The sequence below is a fragment of the Euleptes europaea genome, chromosome 4 (genome assembly GCF_029931775.1).
Source record: "Euleptes europaea isolate rEulEur1 chromosome 4, rEulEur1.hap1, whole genome shotgun sequence".
Classification (NCBI taxonomy): domain Eukaryota; kingdom Metazoa; phylum Chordata; class Lepidosauria; order Squamata; family Sphaerodactylidae; genus Euleptes; species Euleptes europaea.
The window spans coordinates 57,313,116-57,334,401 of record NC_079315.1 but is presented as its reverse complement, the minus strand read 5'-3'; the positions used below and the strand labels follow the sequence as shown (position 1 = coordinate 57,334,401).

Sequence of the window (21,286 nt, the reverse complement as noted above, 5' to 3'; positions counted from 1 at the left end):
GTTAGTCTTTGAGGTGCTACTGGACTCCTATTTTATTTTGCTGCTTTGGATTTTTTGTTTGAAATAGTTCCACAGTCTTCTGTAGTCTTTCAAAGTAAGCTCTTAAAGGAATGCAGGCTCAGAATGTACAGTAAGATTCAAATAATAATTACACAAATAATTATGAGACATGATTATTTTGAGCTGCAACATTTTTCAGTGGTGTAACATGGCGCAGAGTGGTAAGCTGCAGTACTGCAGTCCAAGCTGTGCTCACGACCTGAGTTCCATCCCAACGGAAGTTGGTTTCAGGTAGCCGGCTCAAGGTTGACTCAGCCTTCAATCCTTCCGAGGTCGGTAAAATGAGTACCCAGCTTGCTGTGGGTAAAGGGAAGATGACTGGGGAAGGCACTGGCAAACTACCCCATAAACCAAGTCTGCCTAGTAAACGTCGGGATGTGACGTCACCCCATGGGTAAGAAAGACCTGGTGCTTGCACAGGGGACCTTTACCTTTAACACTACAGTTAGCACTGCATTTCAATGACAGCGGGTAAAACATGAATGCACACTAAGTATTTTCAATATTATTCCCTCCTTATTATTATTATTCCCTTACCATTTAGATTTTACAAAACCTTTTCCCAGCCAGTGAACCAAACTGTCTTCCAGTTTCTAAAACCTGTGCTAAGCCCTAAGCATCGAGTACCAGGGCCCCAACTAACTAGTGACTGAATACCTCAGCCGCTACTCTCAAATGTTGCTTTAGCCTGGCTTGACTGGTTAAACAATTTTAACAATGAGAAAGAAAAGACCAGGCATTAGCTTGTGCTCTTGTTGGCAACACCATATTTTCCTGAAAGGAAGATGACCATGAATGAATGGTAACCCTTCTTTTAAAAGGTTACACCCCCCAATTACCATACCTACCTGTAACTTGTATGTGAATGTAAGATGATGCCCTAATTTTCTTAACGGCACTCCGAGGGGCGGGGTTGCATGTGTCTTCCTTTCAGATAGGGCACATGTATGTCCCATGCAACCACTAGCCCTGTTATCGTAGCCAACTTTAGTTGCATATATATTTCTTTTTTAAATGTGCCAGGAAGAGAAGAGTGTTAGGAAAACAATCATCTGATAATACATCTGCGATTGCTTGTGCAGACATGGGTTTTACAGTGCTTGGAGGACAACTGATGCTTTAGTTAACCAAGAAATGTAGTTTCTTCAACAATACATCAGTCACTTAGTGGTAGCCTGGAAGATCCGAGAGCAGTTGCTCTGCCTGTCTATTCGAAGCATTTAAGTCACATGGGCCCAGGAACCTTTTAGTAAACCCTGTCTAGCACGTCAGCCATCAGCTTCTCCTTAAAATAAAACTGCTACAGAACAGCAGCAGCAGCAACTGAAGGGGAAAGGAACAACCAATTTATAGCAGAGAACAGCCCTGTCTGCTTGCCAAGATGTCAGACAAAACACCATTTGAAACAGACATGTTCACCCTTAATCGATATGTTATGGAGAAGGGACGAAGAGTTAAAGGTGCGACAGGGGAACTTACCCAGCTGCTGAACTCAATCCTAACTGCTATAAAAGCCATCTCTTCAGCAGTCCGAAAGGCAGGCCTTGCTCACATGTGAGTTGCCAGAATGGGAATAAATGAAAATGTATATGATTTGGGGGGGGTGTCATATGGTGGGAAAGACATACTTCAAATTGAGCATGCTGCTTCTAAAAAATTACTGAATGTGAACTGCAGTTTGAGAGTTCAGAAATGGAATGAAATGATTAGCTTTTACAGGCCTTTGCAACTGAAAAAAAACCCATAGAGTGTTGTTTTTAAATGGTCGGTGATAAGGTGCTGCTTTGACCAATGTTCAGTTTAGGGGAAACAATCTGATTCAAACATAAGCATGACCAAAACCAATTCCACTGTTCCTTGACTGTATTATTTTAGTCATTTCGTGCACACGAATGACACTGGAGAAGTGTTATTAGTATACTTTTCAAGATAACTGGAGTGTCCCCTGCTCAGAATTCTGGTAGTCCATCATAGGAATGGTGGCGCCCATCTCTATGAGACATGTAACATTGTTCATGTAGTTCAGCAGCCTGAAGAAACAAGAATGTTCTTCTGCTGTCTTTGTGAGCCACTTCTAATGCTGTCAAGGTCAAGCAAGCGGTCAGGCCAGTCAGGTCAGCTTCTAATGTAAAAGAAGAAGCATTCAGGGTTGCAAGTCTGAAGCTGCACGTTCATTATTAGTTAGTTCAGCTTGTCCATGAATGCTGGTTGCACTAATGGAGACAGCACTTTTATAATATTAAAATGATTAGATTAAATAGCATCTAAATTATTTGTTATATTTGTAATAGAAAAAATTAGTCACCAAAACAAAACGAAAACAAAGTTGGCAAGATACAAATTGTGCAAGCTACTTTCCTCTTCATGGTTTATTTCCCTGTCCTGGAAATCCAGGCCTTTTATTAGAGTGACAATCATAGTAATGTACCCTGGCATACCAATTGTTATTAGATAGCACACACCGATTATTATTTTGGCGGCTCTACCATTAGGCTTCCTTGACCTGGATGGCCCAGGCTAGCCTGATTTCATATCTCAGAAGCTAAGCAGGTTGGTCCCAGCTAGTACTTGGATGGGAAACCGCCAAGGAATACCAGGGTCGCTATGCAGAGGAATGCAATGGCAAACCACCTCTGTTAGCCCCCTGCCTTGAAAACCCTGCTGGGTTGGCCTAAGTCTGCTGGGACATGATGGCACTTTACACACACACACCATTAGGCTGGAAAAATACAGGGAAGCGAAATCTTTATTACACAATAATTTGTCTATTCCCCCTACCAGCTTTCTGCAGGGATGTGTCAAGGAAGATTTACTTATAGAGATTATTGTTTGTGACATTCATTTTATGCAGCCCATGCAGTACAAATGTTGCAGTTTTTATCTGGCAGTGTGGTGCAGTTGCATATTGAAGGCTGGGGGGCGGTCTAACAGGTCTATTCTAAGCAGAGTTACACCCTTTTAATTCCATTGAAGTCAGTGGGCTTAAAAGGATGTTACTCTACTTAGGATGGCACTGCAAGTCACCACTTGATCGTGGGAGCTTTGCCTACACATACCACTGGAAAGCAGGTGATCTTGCAGGTGAGTCCTATGGGCAGAAATATCGAATCAAGGCAAACACCATTGTCATATAAAAGAATTATAAGCTACTGACCTTAAAAGAGAACCATTTGTGACTATTCTGTAGCATAGTCAGTGACAACACCCGACATAATTTCAGGGTCAAAAACTAAGAATGAGAAGATACTGGCGAGGAAATACTCTCGTAATGCTGATAACATTCTTACGGGCTTTATTTTCTCTTTGTAATAATAATATACTTTCTCACAGGCATGGAATAGCGGGCACTGTGAATGTGACTGGGGATGAACAGAAGAAGCTTGATGTGTTATCCAATTCTCTGGTTATCAACATGCTCCAGTCCTCCTACAGTACCTGTGTTCTGGTTTCAGAGGAGAACAAAGAAGCTATTATCACTCCCAAAGAGAAAAGGGTACACATCCCAAGAAGTTGGGAAGAGGGGATTGGTTTCTTATTTAAGCAGCAGATGGTGCAATTGTATAGCTGGAGGAAAAAATAAGTTATTCACATAGCAGCCTTAAAAAAAACGAATCTATTATACGGTATAAACCGGAATATGGAGAAAGAATTGGTTAATCAACACTGAGCGATAAAGGCTGAGTGCTGCTGCTGAACTGAACCACAGATAGGGTTGCCAGCCTCCAGGTAGTAGCTGGAGATCTCCTGCTATTACAACAGATCTCCAGCCTGGAGAAAATGGCCGCTTTGGAAATTGGACCCTATGGCATTGAAGTCCCTCCCCTCCCAAAACCCGGGCCGCCTCAGGCTCCACACCAAAAGCCTCCCGCCAGTGGCGAAGAGGGACCTGGCAACCCTAACCACAGAGTAAATTATACATGTACAGAATCCTGAGAATTATGGTTTTATGAGGTTGGTGCTGAACTCCTGAAGTTTGCTGTCCCCAGGACAACTTTTACTGCAGTCTACTGCTTGCTGGACTATAAATCACATTCAGTAGTATTTACTTCTCAGCAAGAATTAGCGTTGCATTGGGAGTGTTCTGGGGACCAGGGCCATAATGGGGTGGGGGGAGCGAGGAGGGCAGCTGCCCCTGTGGCATGCAGAGAGGGCGGCAGAACTGCCTCTCCAACCTGGCCCGCTCCCCCCCTAGTTACAGCCCTGCCAGGGACACAACGATGTGTTAAGTTAAATCCATGTGTTGGTAGTGTTGATGCATGTACGTATGCACTACATTCATAAACAGAATGAGAAACACTACTTTGTGAGACAGAGTAAGCCAGCCTTGCAATTAAGTAGCAGATAGAACCAGCACCCAGTGTTGTGTGGCTTTGTCTTTTAGCCACAGTCTTTCTTTATTGCCATGTTGTTACTTTGTTCTACTTTGTGAAAGCCTCTTCAAGCAGGCCTTTCATCATCTATCATTTGGTAGAACACCATACATTATGCAGTGTTTGATGAACTGTGAGAACACCACTTGGTTCTCCAACCAGACTTGCTTCATTATTTTTGTTTGCACAACTGTTCTTACTTTAAAATAGCTCCTGCCAACCAAAGTGTGTCGTTCCTAGAAACTGGCAACAGATTGCTTAAGACTTTTTTTGTTTCTTGCCTTCCAGGGCAAATACATAGTGTGCTTTGACCCACTTGATGGCTCATCCAATATAGACTGCTTAGCTTCAATAGGAACCATCTTTGCTATCTACAAGAAGGTAAATGGATAAAGAGAAGGGAAACTGATACAGGAGGGGAAACATCATGAAGCTCTTCCAGAAAAAAACACATCATTTCTCAGGGTTAGCTGACTATTTCCCTTCTGTTTCCAGAAGAAGGTGATTTTGCAGATCACAAGACCAGACCAATAAATTACCATAGTGTACTCAAACAAGCTCAAGTTAGATTGTAACTGAATGCAAGCAGTATAAAACAGGATCTGCCTCAGTCAGGGGTTAGCACCTGCTCCTCTCACTTGAAGAGAAAATGAGAAGAAGAAGAGTTGGTTTTTATATGCCGAGTTTCTCAAACTGGGAGACTCAAACTGGCTTACCATCACCTTCCCCTCCCCACAACAGACACCCTGTGAGGTAGGTGTGGCTGAGAAAGCTCTTCATAGAACTGTAACTTGCCCAAGGTCACCCAGCTGGCTTCATGTGTAGGAGTGGGGAAACAAATCTAGTTCACCCGATTAGCCTCCGCTGCTCATGTAGAGGAGTGGGAATCAAACCCGGTTCTCCAGATCAGAGTCCACCGCTCTAAACCACCGCTCTTAACCACCACTTTGGAAGTGGGAGGAGCAGGTGCTAACCCCTCCCCTGGTCACCTCACCATCTCACTTCTTCCTCAGCCAGGGTTCAATACAGAAGTGATCCCTACTGGGAGAAAAACATTTGAGGAGAGGGCTGGAGGGAAGTAAGTGGCAGGTAGGCATAAGGTGGCCCTGACCTGGATGGCCCAGGGTAGCCTGATCTTGTCAGATCTCAGAAGCTAAGCAGGGTCAGCCCTTAGGTTAGTATTTGGATGGGAGACCACCAAGGAATACCAGGGTTGCTGTGCAGAGGAAGGCACTGGCAAACCACCTCTGTTAGTCCCTTGCCATGAAAACCCCAAAAGGGGTTGCCATAAGTCGGCTGTGACTTGATGGCACTTTACACACACACAGGCGTAAGGTGACCAGAGGCCTTTTTCCTCTCTGGATCGCCATACATGCACTGTTCTTGCTCAAGACTGATCCACAGTTAAACACACAAATCTGACACTGACTTGTGTTCCAGTAGGCATAATACTAACAGTACTACCCTAAGCAGAGCTATGCCTGTCTAAGCCAACTGACTTCGATAAAGTTAGAATGGTTTAACTCTGTTTAGAATAGCACTGTAAATCCCAGTGAAATCAGTCGAAAAGCTCAGTTGTGGCAAACTGAAATCTATTGTTTTGGGATTTTGACATGATTTATTTTTGCCATCTCCGCATCAGTATCTCCATATTAAACTATCCACAACGACAATATCAAAATCTTAAGTCTAAATTAAAGATGAAAATTCTGGAAATATTTTCAGTACCTAAGGCCACAATGGCTACCAGTTGAATTCACATGAATTTTCTGAGGTGCAAAAATAATCTCAGTGTGACTATTCCTTATATGAGAAAAAGGAATTGGGAATGAGTCTAGAGATAGTAGGCTTACAAGTTATCTTCTGAAAATGCTAAAACAGATGTCCAGACCTTCAAAAACTACTTGGGATGTTCTCATCTAGGCATAAATTTACATGACTACTTTATCATGATAATTTTTCATTCTAAAACAATTGTATTAATTGGCTTCCAGTTTAGTGATAAATGTTCATTGAAAATTCTCTTTAAAATCCTCCCAAAACATATCTAATTATATATCAGGTATAGAAATCTTATGAAAGGATTTGTTACAACAGGGTTGCTCTATAAATTGAAAGACATTCTTATTAGCATTTGAACTTTCCCTCTAAAATGTGTTTTTATAACAATATATATTGATGCTGCAATAATTTTTCCCTTAGACAACAGAAGATGAACCCTCTGAAAAAGATGCCTTCCAACCCGGACGCAACATTGTCGCTGCAGGATATGCCTTGTATGGCAGTGCTACACTGGTGGCTCTTTCTACGGGGCAAGGAGTGGATAGCTTCATGCTGGATCCGGTACTCCACAAATACTACTGACTACTTATATTATTCCCTTCTTCAGTGTGGGGGTCCACCCCCTTGATGCCACTGCTAGCCGCTCCTTCCCACGTTGGAGGTTTATCGGGCAGGGCCTCCTCGGCCTCAGACCATTCAGAAGGGGAGCTGGAACTGTCGTCCCCTTCTGTCGTCGCCAGGGCTGCTCTCTACAGGCGAGGCCACATTTTCTGGCCAAGCAATCCTCCTCGGCCTCAGCACCCGCCAACCTTAAATCCCTTCCCCAATCCTATGCCATCTCGGGACATTCAGCTTTCATTGAATAGAACTAAACCAAAATGGGGAGGGGGAGTTATGCAAACATTTTTACTCCCTGTGAAAAGTATCCCTTGTTTTGGCAATTCATGGGCAACAAACAAGAGTATATGTTTTTGTAGTATGGCTCTATGATATCCATTCTCCTAATGCCAATAAAGGCTTCGTATTTTATATCCATTCTAAGAAAAGGTCTTGTCCTCAGTCTGAATTGTCTTCACCATGTCATCATGCCATGATGGAATAATATGGGCCACATCATCGCTGATTAGCTAGGATGACAATGGCAGCAAGGAGTACTTTGAAAACTAATTGGCAGTGAAGTTGCAGATTTTTGGGGTAGAGGACAGAAATCAAAAAATGGGGAAAGGTGGACCAGGAGAAGGAAGCAGGGAAACATGTCAAGACTTTATTTTCATAGCCAAATGTTCACTGATGAATCATAGAGTTGGAAGGGACCACCAGGGCCATCTAGTCCAACCCCTGCACAATGCAGGAAATTAACAACTACCTCCCCCCAACATCCCCAGTGACCCCTACTCCATGCCCAGAAGATGCCCTCCCTCTCATGATCTGCCTAAGGTCATAAAATCAGCATTGCTGACAGATGGCTATCTAGCCTCTGCTTAAAAACCTCCAGAGAAGGAGAGCTTACCACCTCCCGAGGAAGCTTGTTCCACTGAGGAACCACTCTAACTGTTAGAAAAGTCTTCCTAATGTCTGCCCCGTTAAAGTCAATAGGGTTATAAGGGTGTAAGTGCTTAGGATTGCCTTGTAAGAAAGTACCTTCATCAATGATATATTTAAAAACTCCCAGAAAATCAAAGTGTCCTCATAGCATACATTAATTGATGTTCCCAACTATCCTGTAGGCTCTTGGTGAGTTCATTTTGGTGGAAAAGGATGTGAAAATCAAGAAGAAAGGGAAAATCTACAGCCTTAATGAGGGTTATGCCAAGTACTTTGATCCTGCAATGACAGAATATTTGCAGAAGAAGAAATTTCCAGAGGTAATAAGCCATTTTTTCTGCACCTTTTCTGAGAGATGTTATTGCCATTTGTTAAGCGAAATCAATCTGATCACTATTATATGTAAAAAGGTACATTTTAGCATCTAACAGCACATAAATCCTTTCTCTCTCTCTCTCTCTCTCTCTCTCTCTCATCTATCTATCTATCTATCTATCTATCTATCTATCTATCTATCTATCTATCTATCTATCTATCATTACAGACAAATTAGTTAGCATTAGGCCACAGAATCCTTTTGAGCAAGATGATACACAATATAATGTTTCTTTGGTTTTACCTTAGCAGAGAAGACACCTTTGCTTTGAAGGGATACAGAATTAAGTGATTTTGAAGCAGTAGCAATATACATTTCTTTGGCATATCCACATATAGGATTTTGGTTCAAGTAATAGTCCCACTCAATTTGATATAACTGCATCTCTCTGTTTTTTTCTGCCAGTAAACATGGCAGGATTTTATCTGGTTTATCACTATTTTGAACATGGTTTGTATAGAGTGGCAATACTGGCTATGTTGAATGGCTTCAAAGGAATGCCTGCATTTCTTATAACACATCAAGGAAAATTTGCTTATTTTGTAGTAGGTGAGGATGAACAACTAATGGAAAGGGGCTTTTTGGCATTGTTGGAAGGCAGCAGAGGTGGGGGAAAGTGCATGCAGAGCCCAGGCAGGGCAAATGATATCAACAACTTTGAGTACAGCTGGCCATTCCGCAGCCATGGTTTATCCCATGCTCCATCTATTGGCTGTCAGCAACACTCATTACTATGGACATGGAGTAATGGACAAGATGTTCCTTCCCAACATGAACTGCCCCTGGCCCAACTCAGTACATTGTTTTGGTAATGTGATAATTGCTGAAAAACTGCAACCATGTTGTTTTGGTTCCATGTCACAGTGGCAATGTATAGGTGATGTAGGTGGTGTTGTTATGTTGGAAACACCATTCAATCCAGCTAAACAATGTGATTCCATTTCAATACATTACCACTGTGACACGGGTTGTCAACTCCAGCATGGGAAATTCCTGGAGATTTGGGGGCAGTGCCTGAGGAAGGGGGAACATATAGTGGAATTTCACCTAGAATATGTGGTATGCCCCATAGAGTTTGCTCTCTAAAGCTTTCTCCATAGTTTGGTGATCAGTTGTGATTGAAGGAGAACTCCAGGCCTCACCTGGAGGTTGACAACCCTAACTCCAGGCCACACAGAGAGAACTAGTTATTTGGCTATCATATGCCCAAGATAACATTTAGAATTTAAAGCAGAATTTCTGCACTTCCAAGCATCTACACTGGCCCAAAGAAAGATCCAAAACCAAAACACATTTGATTCCTTGCATTAAAACCACTCAAACAAGGGGAAAAAAAAACATTGTGCAGTGTCCATGAGGAGGAATGTTAAGGGGAGAGGCCCTGATCTAAAGGCCTCTTGTCTTCTCCTGTCCAGAGGGTCATGCATATATGGAGATACAGAGGCTCATGGCCAAGATAGCATCACACATCCTTGATCTTGTGCAAAGAAGAACAATGATGGCCCCCACTGTGAATAGAAAAGCTAGTAGATAATCAAATCTTTCTCTAATACCAAATTAAGAAACAATATCAGCGTAATACCCTTTGTTAAGACCAAATGATACAAAACCTTTCAAGTATTCCAGAACACTTAATTCATTTTTGGCATTTTCTTTGGAAGAACATGAGTTCTAGGCATTTTGAATATGTCTGAATTTAGCCAATACAGATTAGCTAATAATCTAAGATGGAGGAAAATGACCTGGGGAAATAGTTTCAGAGGGTATCTGTGTTGGTCTGCAGTTAGAATGGTTAGATTCGAGTCCAGTAGCACCTTACAGACCAACAAGATTTTTGGAATATTAAACATTTTGGGAGTCAAAGCTCCCTTTGTCAGATATCTGATGAAGGAAGCTTTGAATCTCGAACGTTTAAACCCCAAATATCTGGTTGGTCTCTAAGGTTCTGCTGGACTCGACTCTATTCTGACCTGGGAAAAGACTGTGTTGCCTAGGTAATGTTACCTGGTTTGGTTCTCATTAGCTCTTTACCTAGTCTGTTAAGTTACGGTAATCTCCAATATGGTTAATATAAGGACTTGGTAAAGGATACAACAAAATGTGGCTTTGCAGTTGAATATACTTAACAGACTTTGTGTCTGGATTTTTCTGTTGCTAGAAATAGATAACTTCTAACCACAGAAATATAAAAATACAAAGTCTATTACGCTTATTTGGTTGCAAAGCAAGATTTTTAAAAGCACTCCTTATGCAGGTCACATGTTCTTGTTTAGAACAAACACAACAGTTATCAGTGTTTGAAAAAGAGTTACAAGACAGTATGCAAATCAGTGATCTCTAGGGCACAAAATATCACTCAAAAAGCAAAAAGAATGCACCAAAAAAGAAAGAGTCATGACATCTTTTTAAAAATTACAAATGTACCGAAGCATGTAGTTATTATGAGACAGTGACAAATCATGTAGGGAGGGAACATCCCAAACATGAAAGAGCAATCTCTTCACTTCATAAGATGCATGAAGTGATTGCTTCACTGGGTAGGTCAATCTATAACGAGCACAGATAAAAGAAAGAGGGAGGCCATGTTTTTACAAAGTGCAGACAAAGTGCATTAGCATACTTATATTAGCAGAGCACAAATAATAGGCTCTAGTCAACAGAGCAAGAGATCTAATCAGAAAGGGTTGAGGAACTGACAAAGCCAGGTCAGTAAACTCATCACCAGTTGGGAATGAGTAAACCCCACACTGGATCTATCTTTGACTGGTGACTGGAATTCATTGTCATTGGTGTTCTGAATAGTAATCTTTTGTATCAACCACTAGGCTTTCTGGCATCTCAACTGGAAACAAGCACTTCACGTCTCTGCTTTGATACATGTGTTAAGTTTTTAAGGTACCTCCAGACTCCTTGCTAGCTTTACTACCACAGACTAATACATTTAACCACACATTGGAAACAAAACTGGATCACCAGAGAAAAAGAAATCCAAACACACCTTTGGACTGAGACCTAAGTACTGTGAACAGAAGGGGCACTACGCAGAGGCAGGCAATGGCCAACCGCCTCTGAATGTCTCTTGCCTTGAAAACCCCATGGGGTCGCCATAAGTCAGCTGTGACTTGAGGGTACTTCCCACCACAAAACTAGTGGCCATCCCTACCTCTTGTGGCACTGAGTCGGCATGGTGTAGTGGTTAAGAGAAGTGGACTCTAATCTGGAGAACCAGGTTCACATGAATCCATGAAGCTGCCTTCTACTGAATCAGACCTTCAGTTCACCAAAGTCAGTATTGTCTAATCAGACTGGCAGCGGCTCTCCAAGGTCTCAGGCAGAGGTCTTTCACATCACCTGCTTGCCTAGTCCCTTTAACTGGAGATGCTGGGGATTGAACCTGGGACCTTCTGCATGCCAGAAAGATGTTCTACCACTGCGCCACAGCCCCTCTCCTACACATTCCCCGCTCCTACACATGAAGCCTGCTGGGTGACCTTGGGCCAGTCACAGTTCTCTCAGACCTCTCTCAGCCCAACTACCTCACAAGGGGTCTGTTGTGGGGAGATGAAAATGATTGTAAGGCAGTTTGAGACTCCATAAAAGGTAAAGAAAATCAGGTTATAAAAACCAACTCTTCTTCTTCTGAGTTCCATAAGTTAATTACGCGTTGTGCAAAGAAGCATTTTCTTTTGTGTATCCTAAATCTACTGCCCATGAATTTATGGTGTATACCAGTTCTCTTCTACCATAACCTCTCTTTCAGAGAGAAAAAAAAAGCATTAATCCTATTGCTCAAAAACTTTAATGGCTCCTCAAGATGTTGGAATTCAGTAAGTGCACCTCTCCATTTTAAGATACGATACCTTTGTCAGGGAAACAGGTAGCAATTCTCTTTGCCCCACAATCATCACCATCACTGTGGTATTCGCCAGCTTCCTGTTGACATTGAATAGATCAAAGGCTGAGTTACTTTTGAGCTGCCATCAACTAAAGCTTTAGTCATAGTTAAGATTCTTTGCCAGTTATTTTGTGGGAATGAAACCAAGTATAAAACCTGGATTTGGCCCTATTGAAGGACTTAGGGAGGGGACGGTGGTTAGGTTGGGTGGTAGAGCATCTGCTTTGCTCCCAGGTTCTATCCCTGGCATCCTCAGGTAAACATAGCCGATGTTGGGGTACATGGGACGGCCTTGAAGTGGCTGATGTCCTTTCTCCAGGGTCAGAGACAGAGTGTGGTACAGGGGGAGAGGGTGTCGCCATGGCACCCTTTGGTGTGTAGAGTCCCTCAGGGGGCAGTCCTCTCCCCAATGTTATTTAATATCTATATGTGACCGCCTCTTCTAATACACCCCCCAAAGAACGTTTTGCTCAGCTGGAGATGATTTACTGGTGATCCCTGGCCTGAAAAGTATCCAGCTATCCTCAACCAGGGACAGGAGCTATTGGGCTCTGGCCCTGGCCTGGTGGAATGCTCTGCTGAGTGAGATCCGGGCCCTGTGGGATCTGAAGCAATTCTGCAGGACCTGTAAGACTAAGGTGTTCCAGGCATATGGTTGAGGACATCTTGCTGGCCTCCCTTCCCTGTTTCCCTTTATTGTTTGCTAAATTTCTCTTTATTCACTTTTTGTCAGAATAGGTCATTCTCCTATGTTCTCCTCTGTATGGTTTCCTGCTATTGTTATTTTATTACTGTTTATGGTTTAGGGCGCCTTGAATTTTTAAAGTCATATATAGTTTTAATTGTAAATTGTGATTGATTTTAATTGTGTTGAAGCTGGTTATGAGCCACTCCGAGCCTGACCTGGTCAGGAAAGGGCAGCATAAAAGGGAGGAGGAGGAGGAGCATGGTGCTATCTGGATAGCTGTTGTTGGTCAGACAATACTGAGCAAGCTGATTGGAATGGTACAGGGCAGTTTCATATTTTCAACCCATCTCCATGCAGTATGCCAATCTGTATCCAAGGCTAGCAAGTATTTTGAAATGGTACCTTATTGAATCAATTAATTACTTGAGTTCTTTAGCTACCTTTTAAAACTGAGTAGCAGTTCTTTTTCCTATGGTTAATTTCTTGTTTAATTTAGGATATTTTAATCTGCTTTTCAGCTGATTCAGCCCTTGAAGTTGCTCACAGTAAAAAATATCAATACGACTATTTAAAATACACAATTAAAACATTTAAACTCAGAGGGAGCACACGCAAGATGCTGCTGGCTGTGCAGCTTTTGTTGAGAGCTTTTATCTATTTTAATTATTTGTTTTAAATGCTTTTTAAACTTAGCTAACAAAAATCAAACCATAAAAAGTAAAAAACAGACAAGCAAGAACAGCAAAAGTCAGGATGAAAGAATGAAAACAATTAGCAACAAAACCAGAAATCAGATTTATAGGTAGGGTTGTCAGCTCTGAGGGAAATACCTGGAGATTTTTGGGGGAGGAGCCTGAGGAGGGTGGGGTTTGGGGAGGGGAGGGACTTCAGTGCCATAGAGTCCAATTGTCAAGCGACTATTTTCTCCAGGTGAACTAATCTCTATCTGCTGGAAATCAGTTGTAATAGCAGGAGATCTCCAGCCACCACCTGGAGGTTGAGGAATCAAAGTTATGCACTTGTTGAAAGCTCAATAAAGCACATAAGAGCAATATGCAAACAATTGTATTCAGAGAAAAAAGAACCTCACTGCAAAGGTATCCAAAGGATATAAATACTGAGCAAGGTAAGTTAATACACAATGAGAATACAAAAAATGTGTACAAGAATAAGTCAGACGCAATGGGCTTCCGGTAAAATCCCCATTTCAGAGCTTTCCTCAAGCTTCAAGAAGTACCACGTGCCAATATCACCTGTAATAAAATGCATGCTATCACAATATCCAATCAAATTTACAAGACAACATTTGATATAAATTAATTAAAGGTTACAAATTATTAAAATATCATGCTTACAAAAATATATCATTTTACATACCAAAATTGGAGAGAGACGTCTATTCTGCCATTCTATGTAAGAGGCTTGGTAAGCGTCTGAAGTAAAACTGGCTGACTCTCTCTTAAGGCTTTAATGGTTCCACAGGTGTATGCTATCTTCTCATAAGTGCTAGGTCATGCTACCTTAAGCTATGGTGAAGAGGCAAACCTACTGCAAATCAATAGAACATTAAAGAAAACTGGAGAGATCCAAAAATGAATTTAATCCTTTTGGCATTAAAGTGTCAAAAAGGAAAATGAAGCGGCGCTCCTGTTGTGCTAAAATCCTGTCTATATTTTGATTCTGAAAAACCTTCCCTTGATACTGCCAAATAACAAAAAATTGCATGTCCGTGTCTAAGTGCTTAAGTTCTTTATAATGGGCAGTCAATGGGGCTTCTAGATTAGAATTCCTAATCCGGGACCGGTGCTCCCCTATACGAAGTTTGATCTCCCTCTTCGTTTTGCCTACGTAGAGTAGACCACACGGGCAACGAATTAAATAAATAACAAATTTACTGTTACAATTACTAAAGTGCCTCAATGTAAAAGTAAAGCCCGTTCTAATGTCCCGAAATTCTTTAACCGGTAGTGCTTGTGCACAAGCACTGCAATTGCCACACTTAAAATGGCCGACTGGCAGGCAATTCTGCTGGAGAGGTAGACAATCAGATTTTACAAGTTTGTCCCATAAGGAGTGTGTTCTTTTTAAACCAAATCTAGGTAGTTCTTCACAGCCCGGTATGTTTTGTACCAAGTGCCAATGTTTTCTGATGATATTCTGTATATCCCTAGTTTTGTAATTAAATTGCAGGGCTGCAGTTACACTGGCAGGACTAGAACTTTTTTGCTTCCTTTCCAGGAGTTCTGATCTCTGTCGGCTGTCCGCGCGACGTTTGGAAGTCGCAATGACTTCTGGGGGAAAGCCCCTATTGGTTAGCGTGTTCTTAAGGTGGACTGATGCAGTTTCATAGTCCCTAGACTCTGTGGCATTACGTTTTAAACGTAAAAACTGCCCATATGGCAAATTATTTTTTAAGTGCATGGGGTGATAAGAGTTAAAATGTAGCAAAGCTCCCCGATCCGTAACTTTTCTAAAGGGTCGTACCGCTAATGTGTGTGTGTCTTCTTTTAGATAAACAGTAATGTCCAAAAAATTAATGTCTGTTGGACTCGCATTAGAGGTAAACTTAATGTGTGGATCCCTATTATTAAGCCAAACCAAAAATTGAGGGGAAAGGTTAGCTGGATAAAAAACACAGAAAACATCATCTATGAAACGTTTGAAGAGGGTAATGCAAGATGAAAACGGGTTCATTTTCCTTTTTGACACTTTAATGCCAAAAGGATTAAATTCATTTTTGGATCTCTCCAGTTTTCTTTAATGTTCTATTGATTTGCAGTAGGTTTGCCTCTTCACCATAGCTTAAGGTAGCATGACCTAGCACTTATGAGAAGATAGCATACACCTGTGGAACCATTAAAGCCTTAAGAGAGAGTCAGCCAGTTTTACTTCAGACGCTTACCAAGCCTCTTACATAGAATGGCAGAATAGACGTCTCTCTCCAATTTTGGTATGTAAAATGATATATTTTTGTAAGCATGATATTTTAATAATTTGTAACCTTTAATTAATTTATATCAAATGTTGTCTTGTAAATTTGATTGGATATTGTGATAGCATGCATTTTATTACAGGTGATATTGGCACGTGGTACTTCTTGAAGCTTGAGGAAAGCTCTGAAATGGGGATTTTACCGGAAGCCCATTGCGTCTGATATTTATTCCGTGCTCTTTTGGACTTTACCATTCTGGATAGTCTATTATTGTATACCTGACTTATTCTTGTACACATTTTTTGTATTCTCATTGTGTATTAACTTACCTTGCTCAGTATTTATATCCTTTGGATACCTTTGCAGTGAGGTTCTTTTTTCTCTGAATACAATTGTTTGCATATTGCTCTTATGTGCTTTATTGAGCTTTCAACAAGTGCATAACTTTGATTCCTCATTCTCCTATTTTGTACTTGGAGCCCGATTTTGAATACTAACCACCTGGAAGTTGGCAACCCAACCCACACATATCTTCTGAAACAAAATATTTTGACCAGGCAGCCACCTGTAACCAGGAGGGATGAAATAGCACAGCCCCTCAAGGAACAGAATCCCATAGTCCTGATGCCTCTCTCAAAAAGCTCCTGACACAGATGACTCTGATGGGGGGTGGCGGGGGGGGGACACAGGGTGTAAAGAGTTTGGAAGGTTCATATAGGAGTGAAAATCATTTATATCAACTATGAAATGATTCTGCATGGTGCTATATGGCAAAAATGATGATTGCTATATAGGATATTATTAAAGAAAATAAAACTTTAACAGAATGTATTGTAGACGCAGACTTTCTCCTAACCAACCTAAAACTTTTAGTAGTTGACTGTCTTGTTTTGTCATAAGAGACTGAAGATAAGACAGGAAATTAGCTGTATTGTTAGATTAGTTTTCCTTTACTGATGTGGTTGGGACTTCCTCCTTAAAATACAGGTGCAAAACAATACAGCATATCTGAACAGAAAGAAGGAAAAGCACAAAACATATCACAAGAGAAATCTGCATGTTCTTGTTTTGAGAACCCTCTTGGTTTTAAACATGAGAATGCCTTATTAGATGGGACCAACAAATTTACTCAAATTCTATACCCCTTCCCACAAATAGGAGCATATTGGCAATAGCTAACGGTCTCTGGAGATCTGTAGTCATAGCCCCTTTCTGAGAGCCAAACTAGATATGACTGCATCTTTGTGGCCATCATGAGGATGCCCCCATTTTAAAGTGATTTTACAATGCTGTGGTGCTGTTGATAAATTCGAGGCTATGGATTGTTTGATTATGGCTATGTGAAAGTCAATTAAGGCACACACACACACAATGAACAGACAAAGTCCTTTGTCTTAATAAAACAAACTTTACTCACTATGAAAATAGGGTAGGGAAACTGGAAGTTAAAACAATAAATCCTTACTACATTTCTAGTTTCCTAAACTTGCCAGAAAAGCTGGCAGGAATCTAAACGCAATCACTTGGCATCTCTAAGAGACAGAAATGCTCCATCCTCTCTGAGATCCAAAAGGTAACTGGTGCTGCTCTTTCTACTTAGACAAAGAAAGAGCAATAATATGCTATGATGCAGCCCCCTTCCAACCACTTCAATATCCCTCTCACTCAGCCCGGCCGTATATGCTGAGGGGAAAAGGCGTTGGCCTGAGTATATTTGTGAGGAGAATTATTTCTTCTCCAGTCCCACACCTGTATTTACCTCAGTGAGAAATAGGAGACAAGAGGCTTTTCAACTTAAACAGAGAAAACAGGGAAGTTTATTAAAGAGAATGGTTTTCAAGAAAAGGCTGAATATTTTGGAGGGAAAACTCAAGTCAGATTTATATACACAAGATTGCTTTAGAGAAATAGCTTAGATGTTTTGTTTCACACTAGTTCCTTCAGTTCTCAAGCTTAGTTCTATCTCTTCAGAACTATTATACACATTCAGCTTCAGCTTTAGTTTTATCCCTTCAGAACTACTATTCAGATTCAGCTTTCAAAACTGCCATGCAGCTTCAGACTCTCATCTCTGTCCCCAGCCTAGCTCTCCCTCCAACTACCCCACCTAAGTGGCTGTAATTCTCCACACCTTCCTGCTACTGGAATAGCTCTGCCTCAGAGACTAATTCCCCTTGTGTCTTGAGAATGGGCCCTCTCTAACCCAATTCTCACTCCTGTCACTCCCACAGGTTGTGTGTGTCAATAGCTTTGGCTTTCACTGAACCCTCAGGTTCACAGAGTACAGTCTCGCTTCTTCTTCGTCTCTTCACCCAGCTCTGAATCTCACCCAGCCCTCTCTGGCTGGTCTCAAGCTTCCACTACTTTCTCAGCCTCCTGTCAGGCTGGGTCCCAAACTTCGAATCCTTTCTGTCCCTCAGAGCTCAGAGTGTCAGCTCTCTGGCTCCGCTCGCTCACTCTTCATCTGTCAGCTCTTGCTGCTGGTTAACCCCTTATCCATCACATATGCAAAATTCTAGTACGTGACCAAAAGCATGTTTACAACTGATTCTCGCTGACCAATAGCTAATTGACACATTGGAGATTACATCACCTTCTTGAACTGGTTAACAATCAATACAATCAATTTAACCCTTGGCTGTCTGACATACAACGAAGCTCGCTATACCCAACAGGTGCAAGCTGAGGCACTCTTTGCCGCCCCCCCTTCCTTCTGACGCTCGAATGCTTATACCAGAAAAATCGTGTTGGTCTCTAAGGTGCCACTGGACTCGAATCTAGCTGTTCTACTGCAGACCAACACAGCTACCCTCTGAAACTATCTTTTTGTTCCCTCCTCCGCGCCTTATCAAGTGCTAAAATGACCCCCAGCTGATTTGGCACTTAAAAAGGCAATGCGGGAGGGGTTCAACAAGATAGTTTCAGAGGGTAGCTGAGTTGGTCTGCAGTAGAACAGCTAGTGTTTGACCTAATTAAGTTGTCAAACCATCACCTAGAGACAGTGCCTGGTCTTCGTAGATCCCAAAGCATTGAAAGAACCACTTTGCCTTCTACCTTTCCCCTCTGCCAGCCCTCTCCCCCCATCTTCCAACACATGCTGGAAACAGGAAGAATCTCACATTGTCATATGGTATGGTAAGTCTGTAAGGTTGACTTGTAGGAAAGCAGCAGCTGCATCCTCTCTCGGTGACAGAGCCCGTAAGTATATAGGCATCACCTCTGAACAATGATATGACAGTCATTATCTTAATAACTAATTACACTTTGCCTAATTCCCACAAATGTTTGCCTCATGCAGGGAGTTGGCTTGTCATTTAATCATATTGCTAGAGATACAGATGAGCTGCTTCTCAATCCAGTTTGAACAATGGATGGAAATTAATGCTGTCTGTTTTACAGGATGGCAGTTCTCCTTATGCTTCCAGATATGTAGGCTCCATGGTGGCTGATGTTCACCGTACCCTTGTGTATGGTGGGATCTTTATGTACCCAGCTAATCAGAAGAGCCCAAAAGGAAAGGTAACTTTTCCCATCCTAAACGTCTAGGTGTTGAATTGTATTTGCACATATTGTTATAACAAAAAATGACTTTGATAGTATCAAACAGACTTGAGATTAATTTTAGTTCAGAATTGTTTTTATGGGCGCTCTTTCTGCTATTGTGGAATTCTTCTCTCATGCAGAAATGTTGTGTTTTTACCGTTCAGCACTGGGTTAACATAACACTTGTGAAGGGTAAAGTTGTAACTGTTTAAGTGTAGTGGAAGTGAACATGCTTTTGCTATCTAGAAAAGACACACAGATACAATTTTGTGGGTGGGGGCAGGGAGCAAACTCCCAAAAACTTTTTGCAAGTTCCCAGTGCATCGAACAAAAATTCTGTAATGGGAACCTATTGGCTAGCATCTGCATCAGTACCGACACATATCAAGATCATCAAAGACTGAGAAACTCAGGAAATAGGTAAATTAACATACTGTGAAAAGTGTACAAACTTTTTCTCAAACAAGATTCATTTTTTAAAAACCTGTCAGTCAGTGGAGACAATAAAGAACCAGAGACAAATCAACTAAATGCTTTGAAGTCTTTAGCATATATGATGAGAAAACAGAATAGAAAACAGAATAAGAGTTTCCCATTTGCTTATTTGAATTTATCTAAATATTAAATACATGGTTAAAATAAGGAGTGTGGTGTTGACAGATACCCCAAAACTGTGCAAGCTACTGAAAAGTGCTTCAATTGCTTTCTGACCTAACTCAGAACCCAGTATAAGGAGTTTTCTCATTTCTTGTAGCTTCGACTTCTTTATGAATGCAATCCCATGGCATTCATCATTGAGCAGGCAGGAGGGATGGCTACCACAGGAACAGAAGCAGTGCTGGACGTGAAGCCAGAGTCGATTCATCAAAGAGTCCCTTTTATACTTGGCTCTCCAGAGGATGTTCAAGAATACCTTGACTGTGTACAGAAACACCAGAAAAGTAGCTAGCAGTCATCAGAAGGTTCCCATCTGGCCGTTCCGAGCTTGAAATACAGAAGTGAGACAAATTTCATCTAGTTGTCAGTAATAGGAACTGTCATTTCTGGTTTGTTAGTTTGTTTTTAAAGTTTCTTTTCTGCTAACATAAAATGTAAGACTTGTAGTCTCGTTTTTTGTAATACAAGAGTGAAAACAAAGTCCACTTGGAAACAATTTCTCTCCTTTCCCCAGATGAAACATTTTAACAGCATTTTGCATCAGTTCTGCTCCTTTTCTGCAGCACATGTTTCTTTCCCATTAAACCACATTACACTACCGGTCTTGTGACCAGTGAGGTCATATGCTTATCTTCCTAATTATATTTGCCTTAGGTGCTGGATCAAAACAAAACTCCACTATCTCCCACTATCAGTCCACACAGACTTGACTCTTGCAATAGCCACCAGTGCATGTCCATGCATAGTGCAGATTAGGATTGAGACTCTTGTGCATGTTTTACTACCTACTGTTTACTTGGATTTTGTCTCTTGTTTTTGTCGTTGACTCATATGTACTAAAGCTACACTTGTTTCCTAAAAGGAAAATGTGCTGCAAAACAACGGTCTTCTTGTACCATAAAAGATGCTTCATGACACTTGGCTGCTAATTTCAAAATCACCATGTTTCAACAAAAAGATTTCAAAGGAGTTTCTACTTTGCAATTGCTGAACTAGAATCTATCAGCAGCTTTGTTTTCTATTTGATGTCATTAGAACTCCTATTGTTTCCATTTTTATTGCTAAATTAGCATAGAGATAGCTGTTAAAATGACACATTTGTTCATCTATGCTTATGGGGGTTACTTGCCCTCCTTTTACTTACTAGGTAATATCAACCCATTTGGTTTCTATTGACTCTTCACCTAGCATGCCATCTAAAACAGTAGCACTCACTCTGCAGACTGCCAAATTCGCAATTACCGTCTACCAAGAGAGCCACTTGTTATTATCTGCCCATTGTGTACAACCCCACAATACACACACAGAGAATGATATAAGAAATAGCAAGTAATACTAAATATGTAACTTTAACCTTTGAAATTGCCAGAATACTTCTGAGCATGTAGGGTACTCTCTCCCCACCACGGTTGAACCTTCGTCAGACGTTGTGCCTATG

The 21,286-nt window shown here is 41.3% G+C and overlaps 1 protein-coding gene across 1 annotated transcript; it reads left to right on the top strand.

The window, feature by feature from the left end:
- Positions 1-1,382: 1,382 nt before the first annotated feature.
- LOC130476202 (fructose-1,6-bisphosphatase isozyme 2) lies at positions 1,383-20,166 on the top strand. Its single transcript, XM_056848085.1, has 7 exons — positions 1,383-1,614; positions 3,391-3,553; positions 4,719-4,811; positions 6,633-6,773; positions 7,940-8,077; positions 19,048-19,167; positions 19,946-20,166. The coding sequence occupies exons 1-7, from the start codon at positions 1,442-1,444 to the stop codon at positions 20,138-20,140; spliced, it is 1,023 nt and encodes a 340-aa protein (XP_056704063.1). The 5' UTR covers positions 1,383-1,441; the 3' UTR covers positions 20,141-20,166.
- Positions 20,167-21,286: the final 1,120 nt, after the last annotated feature.